We start from the raw sequence: 12698 nt of genomic DNA, 5'->3' as shown, positions 1-12698 counted from the left end.
ATCTATCTATCTATCTATCTATCTATTTGAGTTGCCGTCACTTTCCTGTCAGCTTGAAGCAGTCCGGCCACTCTCCTTTGATGTCTCTCATTAGAAAACTGCCTGTCACTAGATGACTTCTGTTTATTGCACCATTCTCTGCAAACCCCTGGAGACGGCTGTGCGCGAAAATCTCAAGAGGTCAGCCATTTCTGAGACACTCAAAACTCCCCGTCTGGCACCATTCCACAGTCAAAGTCACTTATATCACATTTCTTCCCCGTTGTGATGTTTAGTCTGAAAAAGCAATTGAACCTCGGACAATATCTGCATGCTTTTTTGCATTGAGTAGCTGATTAGATATTTCCAATGACAAACGGGTGTATAGATGTGGATAATAAAGTGGTCACTAAGTGTACATTCAGAAATAACCACAGAGTATGAGTTTCCAAGACGTGGTAACCAGTGTGAAGATACAATGAATACACACTGGAAGATCTAACACTACTGATTTCACTCAGGTTACAAACATCCCAATGCATTACTTGGTTGCACCATCCAATTTTTATCCAATTTACATGAGGAAACAGTTCACTTAAAGTCTAATCATTCAGACAGATTTTATGGATAAGGGCAAGAATGATTTTGAGGATTTTCTAGGGCTCATTAGACTCCAAAAACCTGCTGAGAGTGGACAGTTACATGCATAAAGTCGAGAATTTATATTAAATCAAGAGAATCTCTATTTAAACAAATATCTTTCTAGCCATATCACTTAAAGCTGGATTGGGGGAGACAGGGAAACATGAAGATGATGTGATGAGGTTCTACATTATAGAACTGAAATTAAAGTTGTTCGGAAGTATTGAGTTGAAATCACTTTGTTTCTCATACTGACAGCTATATAACTAAATCATTCTGTTTTTCAAAGTATCAAGCACAGACCTAGTGCTTTGAGGACCTCTCATCTTGCAATCAGAGTGTTACAATATGCCTATGCCATTTAATACTGCAATTTTAAGCATTTTATCAGCAAGCAGATGCCTCATCACACCCAGTACTGAAATTAAATCTGCTGACTTGCTCAGTAGTTGGTCATCTGGGACCCTTAACCAATATAACACAAGCCCATTCTGCAAATCGCAGATACCAGCCTCATAAGACCCTGCATACTGGAGTCCTCTGTGACTGGTCTCTCTCTCCAGTGGAAAGAGTTGGTTGCTTGGCAACAGAACTGGGCATAAATTCCAGCTGGGCTTGTGCTGCCGTGCTTTTGAGGCTCATGCCAGCTTCAGTCCAAGCTCTGCCTGGGTGGTCTTCATGTTGATTCGAGTTCAGACTCTGCAGTATGTAAGACGTCGGTGTCAGGCCCATGCTGAGGATACAGCATTTCAGACCCTGCCTCTAAACTGAAACGCTTAGGCGCAACAGTACAGTTATTTGCCAGTATCAATCTTGCATTTGTAAGGCTTGTATAGATATATGCATACATAAAGTTTATAATTTCTCAAAGTGAGAAACATATAGACCAGCTCTAGAATTTTCATGGCATAAAAGACTGTCGATCAAATGTGGGTAAATGTGATTAATATGGATAAACAAAATGGTCAGCATGAACATGATGGGGCAAACTGTGCTCTACAACTCGGTAATTCTCCATTATTTATTGGTACATGCAGCAAGTATCATTAATTATGAATCTAAACTGCACAGACCCATTCTAATTATAGAATGATCTAGCTTTCAAAGCAAAGTGAGAGCTTTCAAGCTATATTTCTAATGACTTACCTTGCTAAATTGTTGTAGATTTTACATTCAAAGGCTTACTTTAACTTACCAAAGCTAAATTTATTTAGCATTCAGCAGATTATTAAATCTTCTGACCCATTTAACATTGAAGAGAAGGCATATTTTTATGAGTTGAATTGGCTTAGGTTCAATTCAATTTTGCATTGGTTTAGAATGGCCCCAAATCTCACACAGTTACATTTATATCTTCATGTCATTGTAAAAAATCCACTAGTTTTCCCTCCTTCTTTACTAATTCTTGATGTGAAGATCCTCTACGAAACCTCATCTTACTATTCATTCCTTACATGGGCTTCTAAACATTTTGGTGCACTGTTTGACCATTGCTATTGCATGGGACTCTATTCTGTTGAACTGCTAGAATGTTCCCCATTCCCACACTATACTGGGTTAGCTAGATTCTATAAGGATATATGTTCTCTTCTGAAAATCATTAGTTTTCATACACACGCTGGGCCCTAATAACATAACTGGAATCCAGCTGTAAATTTAACCCAGGTCTATATGTGAATTCAGCTGAAGAGTTTCTGTATGAATGGAATAGAACTGAGTCAGCTTTGCTAACCACTCAAGCAAGATAAATTGCCTAGAAATTGCATGTCATGCTGATTTTTATGTGTGCAATAAACATCCCTTCGTGAATCTTGCCAAAAACTTCCAATCATGAGTCACCCTCATCGCCCCAACCACATACCTCTTGTTGCCTGAGGAACAATGGGTCTCATGCCTTTCATTTACTTCCTGCCTCGGATTGGATTTAGATGACTGGATGCTTGGGATTTAACTTGATGGTAGGGAATTTTTGTGGTCAATTTGTCTCATCTGCTGAGTTTAATATTAATATGTTAACTCCTGCATTGGGCTAGATGATGAGTAGGCCTTGTTAAATCTTTCCACTTTAGCTTAGGATGTGGAAGGCCTACATGATAGTGTCTCTCTTGACATCAGCTAAATTACATTGATTGATATTTGAAAACTTGTATGATTTATTGCAATAACCGATGATGCCATTGAACTTCGGATAATCATTAGCACAAATTAATCAAATATTTGCATTTTCAGTTCTTCTGTCTCACAATATGGTGAACTGTATAGTTTTGCCCTATACATCCCTTCAGGCAGATTCTGATTTGCCTCTTTAAACTTAGAAACCATCTCTGCTAAAATATAAAAAAAACTAAACTGAACCTCATCTACAGGCAGAGCATAAGAGCATACAGATTATTTATTTAAGTTCATTGAATGGAATTCAATTAAATTGATTTCACAATTATCCTCGTCATAAAAAGCTGTATCACACTGTGCATAAAATAAGTACAAGTGGTGCTAGAGTGCCTCCCATTGCTAATAACTTGACAGCTTATTAAATGTCTAGTTAATAAATTGAATAATCAATGCTTTAACCTAAGGTCAAATAATATGTATGAAACAAAAGAATATTTAAAATTCTGTCCGCTATCCAATAAACACTGACTACGAGTTTCCAAAACATTTTGTAAGTTAAAAAAACAAGTTAATCTTTCAAACTTTTTTCAATACTGTGAAAGTTCTCAAATAATTTATGCATAATTATGTAATATTCCATATTGCTCCTCCAATGAAAACTGTTGAAATGCAGAAGTGCTGTAATTCTGTTAACCCAATTTGCACTGTGTAGCAGATTTACAAGTGAACATTAATGATCTTTCTATCATAACTCTGTCATATTCAATGTCTATTAATTGGCAGAAGAGAGAGCTGTAGTGCAATTTAGGTACCTCCACTTACTAAGAATAGGAACACAAGAGGGAAGTAGGGCTGTATATAATCTCCCATTTCATTCTGTTCTGCTGGTGTTACATTGACAGTGCATCAACACTACATTCTACCAAAATACTTCAAAACCTTCCACGCACACAAAGAAGTACTTAGCTTTAATTTCGACTCAGGAAGGAAGCCAAATGTCCTTACCTAGTCTGGTCCGTATATAACTCTAAATTACCCCTCCTCCCCAATGTGATTATCTTTTAACTGTCCTCCACAAGGTCATCACAAGCAACTCTGTGAAAATTAGGAGTGGCCAGTAAATTCTAATCTTGCTCGTGACATCCACATCCTGTGAACAAGTAAATATACGGCAGCTCCATGATTTGGGGACAACCAAATTCTTTTCAGAAGAGTAATTATTGTTATAAAATAGGGGCAATAATCAATAAGTAGATTGTACTATTTGTACTCCATAAAAGGGAATCTAATCAAGATTTACTGAGTGATCAGTCTACTGAGGGATAAATATCCACAAAATACTGGTTTGAACGATCCCACCCTTTCATTACATCATGCAATAATGTAACTTTTTAGCATTTTATTTGAAAGACATTGCTCTGACTATCCAGCAGTTCCTAAATCCTGCACAGAAGATTCAAGTCAGATGCTATGCTCCACTCTCCAAAGTCAGTGGGGTAACAATGAGAACTAACTGGCAAAATTTTTGATGATAGCACATCTTCCACGTTGTTTTACCAAATAATTAACTCAATCAATGATTGAAATGGAGATTGACTAACAAAAGAATAGTGTAGCAGTTAGCACAACACTTTATGGCCATTGATTACTGATTAAGGATCAATACTTGCCGTTGTCTGCAATTAGTTTGTACATTTTCCCTGTGACCGTATGTATGTTTCCTCCGGGTGACCCGGATTCCTCCCACCTTCCAAAGACAAATGGGTTAGGGTTCATAAGTCGCGGGCATGCTATGTTAGTGCCAGAAACATGGTGACACTTGTGGGCTGACTCCAGTACATCCTCAGAATATGTTTATCATTAATACAAATGACACATTTCACAGTATGTTTCAATGTACATGTGAGAACTAAAGCTAATTGCTAAAACACCTTCAAAACTATGTACCAAGTAAAATGTCACCTGAAACCACAATCTCTAACTTCATCTGCTATTATATTTTGAGGCTATTAATAAGGATGCTTTTATAGTTGCAGTTCTTCAGTTATGTAATGTGTTTATCTTTTTGAAATTCATTTAACAATAATTATGGTTGAAAAGTGAACAAAAATTAAATGAAGTACTGCCTATTCCCATTGCTATTGAATTATCTTCACAGCCCAATAATTTCCTTATTATATTCCACTTTTTGAAAGTCATTCAATATAGAAGAGTAGAAACCAAGCAATTTTACTATGAAACACATCAAAGTTGCTGAATGATTGCTTGGAAGTTTTGTCAGAACTGATGGGAATAAATTGCAAAGATATTGATGATGAGGTGCATTAAGAACAATGGAATGTTCTGTTTTAAAATGTTAGCAAAAATAATTTTGAATCGCTACCTTCATTTTCCTTCCCGGTAGGTGTTCTGTGACATGGAGACAAACGGAGGAGGATGGACAGTCTTCCAGCATCGTGAAAATGGGAATGTTGAATTCCACCGTGACTGGAAGGAATACAAATTGGTGAGAAATGCTTTATGTTGATTAGCAAAAATATCAGACTGAAAGTAATAAGTGATTATCACAAAGTGTGATTTGTATTAGAAACCATCACTTAAATTGAAATGAAAATAAGTTGCTCAGGCATCCTATTGCTTGAAGCCAAAGCTGAAATATATAAGGTGAAAAAAGAAGGTGAATACAGAACTGACTAGCAGAAGGTATGTGATATGGTTCAATGGTTCCAATTAATATCAGAGAATGTAAACATTATACAACCTGAAATTCTTACTCTTCGCAGACAGAGATGAGTTGCATTGTTGAATTCTAAATTCACATCTGCATCGTAATGCTGATGAAGGAAAATTAAAGCTGCAATATTTTTGACAGATTTGAAATTGTGGAATGAAACTGAATACCTGTTTCATCAACAGTAGCCAGAGACTGCCAGAGGAAAAGTAAGAATATTAGCTTTGATTTAACAGTAGTGATAGTTCAGAAAATATTGACTTTTGCTGCTTTTATCAGTTAACGGAACATCAGCTTTAGGATGCAGATGTGAATTTAGAAATCACAAATTGCTTTCAACAATTCAACTCATCTCTGCAGGTTTTGCTTTACCATGGAGAGAATCACCTGCACAGACAAACTACTTGTAGTCTCTCTTAAAATACTAAAGACATCTCAAACCTAGTTGTATGTGGTCTCTGTGAAATTTTAATGACTCTATAATTAGTACTCTTAAAATAATTTTAATTATCTGCATGGTAATTTCTTCACGTGAACATTTCAAAATATAAGGTTTAAGAAATGTCAGCAACAAGTGAGCACAAATTGTGGGCTATTCAAAGATGCAAATAAGCTTGAAACCGAGGACATAGAAAGAAATTATCCAGAAAGACAACTATTACCCACTTGGGCATCAGAGTTCAGCGTTCAATCCCGGCATCCTGTATAAGGAATTTGTACGTCCTCAGCGCGGAGGATTTCCTCTGGGTGGTCCAGTTTCCTCCCACAGCCGAGGACATACTGGTTAGTAGGTTAATTAGTTATTCATTGTAAATACAGTATTCCTCTGATCAGGCTAGGGTTAAATCAGTGAGTTGCTGGCAGTGCGGCTCAGTGGAACAGAAGGAACTATTCCACACTGTACCTCCAAATGAAATAATATAAAATATACAAAGTAGAGTCAGGCACAAACAAATGATTTCTATACATGCAGGAATGTCATGCTTCTAAAAAAGCTGAAAGGCTGGGCAAGTGAACATTTAGCAGTTCAATGGCCAAGTTTGATGTGCTGCTATTATTGATCACAGGATTCTCCAACATTGAAATGACTTGCAGTGAACCTTTAGGGTTATATGTTCATTGCACAAAGAAGAATCGCTGTTGGCAAACATTCTTAAAAAGCACAGAACTACTTGGAGAGTGGTGATGTCAGGAAGATTATAATGGGGAAAGTAAGGAAGTATGAGAAATTGACCCAGATCTGAATACCTCACAGTCAACCCACATATCTTTATAGATGTGGCACCATTGTTCCAGCATTCATTGGCGACCAATGTGCAGGCTTCCTTTATTCACTGAATGCACTGTTAATGATAGCATAAATCCAAAAAAAACTTGATGCACCTATGAGGGAAAGGTGGTGTTCTGAACAAATTAATTAAGATGAAGTGACCTGCTCGGTAAGAATTTCAGAATCAAGTTCAAAATCACTGACATGTGTCATAACTATTTTTGTGTGCCAACATCCGGTGCTGCTGGCAGATCATCAACTCAGTCAAAGACGCTCTTTGGTCGGCCCGAAACTTGATGGTCTACCAGCACACGGAGATGTCCATGGGGGAATGCTGCTGACTGGCACATTCTCGGCTGCAGGAATACGTGCTGAGGGACGCACTCAGACTCGGTGCAGCCACCACAAGGGCCCGGTGGGGAAGGACCACAGTCTAGGGTCCTTCTCCCATGGGAGTTGAGGGGTAGGGGTGTTGGGGGTATACCCCCTGAATGTAAATATGAAAGAACAAAGTGCCACGTGGGTGGCAAAACTTTTGAACTTTGAAAATGTAAAGACAGTAATGGTACCAACTGTAAAGAATTGAAAGTCTTTGAATGGTTATTGTATATAATTTTATTTTTGAATGAAGTATATTTTGTTTAATTAAAAAAACTGTTTTTGTGTGCAATACATAAACAGTACTATAAATTGCAATAAGAAATACATATATATAAAATATAAAAATAAAGTGCAAAAAGAGAGCAAAAATATTTCATGGGTTGATTCATTGTCCTCTATGAAATCTGATGGCAGAGGGGAGGAAACTGTTTCTAGAACATTGAGTGTGTACCTTCATGCTCTTGTACCTCCTCTCTGATTATAGTAATGAGAAGAGAGCATGTTCTGGGTGATGGGGTTCTTAATGGATGCTACCTTTTGATGCATCACCTTTTGAAGAAGCCGTTGATGGTGGGGAGGCTAGTGCTCATGATGGATTTGTGATCTGGTGGACATTGTGCATAGAGTGCTGAATTCAATGCAGTGTTGATACAGAAGGCAGGCAGAGTTTGCACCTGTGCATCTACTGCTGATTACGAGCACAATTGCAAATGTTATGAACAGAACAGTATTCGGATGCTGGAAATCTGAAACAGGAATTGTGTGATTGGAAACACTCAGCAGGTCAGGCAGCATTTCTGAAAAGAGAAAGACTGTTTCTGGCCCAAGTTGATTCAGTTCTGCAGAAAAGTATCAGCCCTGAAATATTTCCTCACTTTTCCTTTCACAGATGCTGCCCGATGAGCTAAAAGTTTTCAGCATTTTCCATTTTTTATTTTTAAGGACAGTGACTTTTTTTATTTGAATGCCAGAGTAGGTGTAATGGAAGAGTTCTTGAGATTCAATTTATTTAATTATTTATTGAAATAGGTCATGAACTAGGCCCTTCCATCCCTTCAAGCCATGCTGCCCAGCAGCCCCGATTTAATCCTAGCCTAATCACGGGACAATTTACAATGATCAATTAACCTACCAACTGGTACATCTTTGTACTGTTGGAGGAAACCAGAGTGCCCAGAAGAAACCACTAAGAGGAAGTACAAACTCTTTACAGACAGCAGTGGGAGTTGAACCCGGGTTGATGGTACTGTAAAGCATTGTGAACCTTATGAACTCAAGGTATGAAAAGAGCTGGAAGAAAATATTCTTGCTTGAAAACTTTAAAATGTTAAAACTTCCTTGCCTGAATATTTTAAAATACATTGTTTAGAAAATTCAGTGATGAAATAATTAGTTTGAGCCAAAAAGGTTTTTCTGAAATTTACCAAAACTGTTTCCATTAATTGGCACTGGGCCACAAACCAGAAACGTAGAAGGATATGAAGTTTTATTTAACTCATTGATCTTTTTCACACCAATTGGTGCATTGGGTACCAATTTTGCCTTTTCCATAGCACTGGTTTCCACAATGTCGAAAAATTGCCAAACATTCTCAGGCGACAGTTTGGTTCCTTGGCGGTGTTCTTGCCCAAGTCACAAGGGTTAAATTCAACTCCAGGAAAGGAGCTTAGTGATGACTGACATGTCATGGCTGCATTCTTGAGATGCAATACTTTAGAATAAAATAAGCCAAAATCTAGATGTTCAGAAATCACAACCAAATGATAGAATCTATCCTTGAAGCCACTCTGAAGTAGGGCCAAGTCAGTAGTAAACACGAGGAAATCTGCAGATGCTGGCAATTCAAACCACACGCACAAAATGCTGGTGGAACACAGCAAGCCAGGCAGCATCCTAACGAAGGGTCTCGGCCCAAAACGTAGACTGTGCTTCTCCTTATAGATGCTGCCTGGCCTGCTGTGTTCCACCAGCATCTTGTGTGTCTAGTCAGTAGTAAGTTGCTTCTCTTGCACCACCCTGTCCAGACCTCAGGACAGCTTTGGTCCACTTATAAAGTAGGTCACTATTGTGATTGCTGAATTTAGTCATTGGTGAGATATCAATGTTGGATGATACATTATTCATCACAGCAAACATTTATTTATTTCAAAATTAAACTTTATTCATAATATATATGAAAAATTGCCAAATGAGGTCATCAAAGACTTCATTAAAGCAGCTGTAGATGAGTGTGTCCCCACGAAATCATTCAGGAATTTCACCAGTCAGAAGCCCTGGATGAACAATGAAATCCAGAATCTGCTAAGTTAGTTCAATGTTTGAGTGGCTTCTCCAACCCAACACAGGAGGAGCCTGGTTGATCATGACAAATACACATTCTCTAGGAGATTCTAGGTGGCACGGTAGTGTAATGGTTTGTGTAATGCTTCACAGAGTCAGCAACCCGGCGTCAATTCTGCCACTACCTGAAAGGAATTTGTACATTCCCCTCATGACTGTGTGCATTTCCTCCAGGTGCTCTGGTTTTGTCCCACATTCCAAAGATGTACGGCTTAGGGCAAGCAAGTTGTGAGTATGCTGTCTTGCCACTGGAGACATATGTAACTTGCAGGCTGCCCCCAGCACATCCTTGGACCGTGTTGGTCATTGACGTAAATATATGTTTCAAAGTACATGCGACAAATAAAGCTAAGCTTTTAAAAGATTTTTTAATTTTTTCACAGTAGAGTAGAAGCATAGAAAACCTACAGCACAATACAGGCCCTTCAGCCCACAAAGTTGTGCCAAACATGTCCCTACCTTAGAAATTACCAGCCCTCTATTTTTCTAACCTCCATGCACCTATCCAAAAGTCTCTTAAAAGACCCTATCGTATCCGCCTCCACCACCATTGCTGGCAGCCCATTCCACGCACTCACTAGAGTCTTCCCTGAACTCAAAATATTTCACATTTTTATATAGTTACGAAGGAAGGTAACAGCAGATGATTCAATAGAACTTCAAAAGGTTGCATGGCCTTGTTTACTTCTGTACTTTGTATCTGACAAATGATTCCATTAAGATCACGCTGTAATTGATAAGATGTTACTAAATTATCTTGTATGTAAAAAAAAACTGGGGTAGGAGAGTAGGGTTGTCCTACTCCAAGTACAGAGAATTGGTGGGACTGCTTCATCAATTGTGGACTCATCTGTTCTATGTTTCTAAGGAAGGATACACTTGTGGTCGAGGAAGTGCTTGAAAACATAATAGTCCCTGGAATGGTGGATTTAGTAAATGTGAGATATTAAACTAATTAGGTTTTTACTCTCTTGAGTTTAGAAGAATGAATGACCTTTTTGAAACATGCAGAATTCTATAGACTACATATGGTAGATGTAGGAATAATGTTTTCCCTTGCTGTGCTTTCCAGAACTTGGATCACTGGCTCAAAGTCAAGGTTTGGCCATTTCAGATAGGCATGAGAAGGGATTTCCTCATGGGGTGGATGGGAAGTTTTTGGTATTCTCTACCCAGCATATCGGTGGAAGCTCAATCACAAAACATATTTGAGACAGAAGTCAATTGACTTTTAGGTGTGAAGGAAAGGAAAGGAGTGCTGAGGACAAGGATCAGCCATGATCTTATTAAATGGCAAAGAACACTTTAAAGGCCAAATGGTTTACCCCAAATCCAAAATGGCCAGCAACTTGCAACAGAAGGATTTCAAGTCCAGAGTCTTCATCAGAATTGTAAAGTATACCAATGGGCATCATTTACAGGAACTTATAACAAAAAACTTGAAGAAAATGTCTCACGATATACAAGGGCAAAAATAGATCACGTTAATTCCTCACTCGTGTGTTTTTCTTCATTATGTTCATTTTTATATATTTATTCTTCATTGTAGTTTTTTTCAAATTTTGATTCTTACAATTGTATAGCATTGTTTGTTGTCTTCATAGGTACTGATTGGGCTTGTAACATTTCCAAGTTCTCTAGGTGTCAAGGTCATCTTTTAACCCTAAACGTGAAAATCAGTCTATGCCATTTGAACGTCATTTTGGCTTAGTGCGTCTTGCCAGCACAGTTTGCCTATAAATGAACTGTGACTGTATTCTAGATACTACTGTACCCTAAGTACAAGAAAAGTAGCAAATAACTTCAAGGGTTCTTTTTGCTACCATCAGGTAGAAGGGACAGAAGCCTGAAGGCTGACACTCAATGATTCAGGAACAGCTTCTTATCCTCTGCCATCAGATATCTGAATGGACAATGAACCCATGAGCACTACCTCACCACTTTTTTATTTCTATTTTTGCACTACTTGTTTAATTTAAATATTTTACATACAGTATATACTTACTGTAATTCAGTTTTTTTCCCCTGTTAGTTGTATTGCATTGTACTGCAGGAAGAAAGTCAACAAATATCACGATATAAGCTGCTGGTGTTAAACTTGACTCTGATTCTGATTCAGAAGGGTAGTCTTGCCCCCACAGGGTCACAGTAAAGTAATGGTATGTTTGGTCATTTTGTCTATACGCACATGCTGATAGTAGTACATTGTGTATTTCATATTAATGCGTCTCACACTCTTTAGGAATGCATGGCAGGCTTTTATGATAATTGAACAAAAGGAAAAAAAAAGAACTTGCAAGTACTCAAGATTGTATAAATTATTTTTTCTTCATTGGCAAATTCTGAAGCAATGCTGATAGAAACCTTCTGCCTTCACAAGTCACAGCAGGGTGATCTGCACATTGTTATTGACACTTGTAGAGTGGAGATTTTCAGTGAAAAAATGGATGTTATATGGCAGTCTGAGTTCTTTAAGTGAGATGTCACTCATCTGGAAATGCAGGGATGTTGCAGCAAGTAATTAGAATTACTGGAGTAGGGTTTTATTCTCTCAGTGAAGTTAGTACTTCACGATAGCATGTTCAAAGTTCGAAGTAAATTTATTAACATATTAAGTATGTATAATGGTTACCATATACTACCTTGAGATTAATTTTCATGCAGATATTTACAGGAAATAAAGAAAAACAACAGAATTTAATGAAAAACTATACATAGTCATAGATTGGCAAACAACCAATGTGCATAAGAAGACAAAATATGCAAGTAAAAAACTACTAAGAATGAGTGTTCTTTAAAACAATTTTATTGAATGTGAGGTGATTTTATGTGCGTCTGGCTTCTTCCAGCTGTTTATTGAGTTGTACGATAAAAGTCATGATTTATAATGAAAAATTTTACTTTGCAAGGAGTTCCTTGTGTCCCATTCCACTGAGAAACTACACTATGGGTGTTGAGCAAGGGACAATCCTTACCCCAATCTTCTCAACATGTCCACCTGCTCCCCCAGTGATAGTGTTCCTCTTCTTCCCGCTCCTGATGTTCTCAGCCTCTGCTTCTTGACTCCAAGACATCAGCTCTCCTTTCTCTTCACCTCCCGGCAGCAGTTGGCGTTTCATGCAGGGCTTGAATATGATCTTATATTATTGTCCCCATGTTCTCTTCAGCTTGCTTCAGATTCTGTCAAGCACTGGAGGTGAATTACAGTAGCCAATTAGCAGTACAACCCACAAATCTTTGAGA

The 12698-nt window shown here is 37.9% G+C and overlaps 1 protein-coding gene across 3 annotated transcripts in view; it reads left to right on the top strand.

Moving 5' to 3' along the window:
- Positions 1 to 12698, top strand: part of angpt2b (angiopoietin 2b) — a 233399-nt gene that overhangs the window by 150919 nt on the left and 69782 nt on the right. For all 3 annotated transcript variants that reach the window (XM_073034509.1, XM_073034510.1, XM_073034508.1), the window contains exon 7: positions 5138 to 5239. In XM_073034509.1, coding sequence (XP_072890610.1) covers positions 5138 to 5239 — 102 coding nt within the window. The remainder of the gene's footprint in view (positions 1 to 5137; positions 5240 to 12698) is intronic.

Source organism: Hemitrygon akajei, chromosome 32 (assembly GCF_048418815.1).
Source record: "Hemitrygon akajei chromosome 32, sHemAka1.3, whole genome shotgun sequence".
NCBI classification, from domain to species: Eukaryota; Metazoa; Chordata; class Chondrichthyes; order Myliobatiformes; family Dasyatidae; genus Hemitrygon; species Hemitrygon akajei.
The sequence above is the reverse complement of the archived record's forward strand: the minus strand, read 5'-3'. Positions and strand labels throughout refer to the sequence as shown.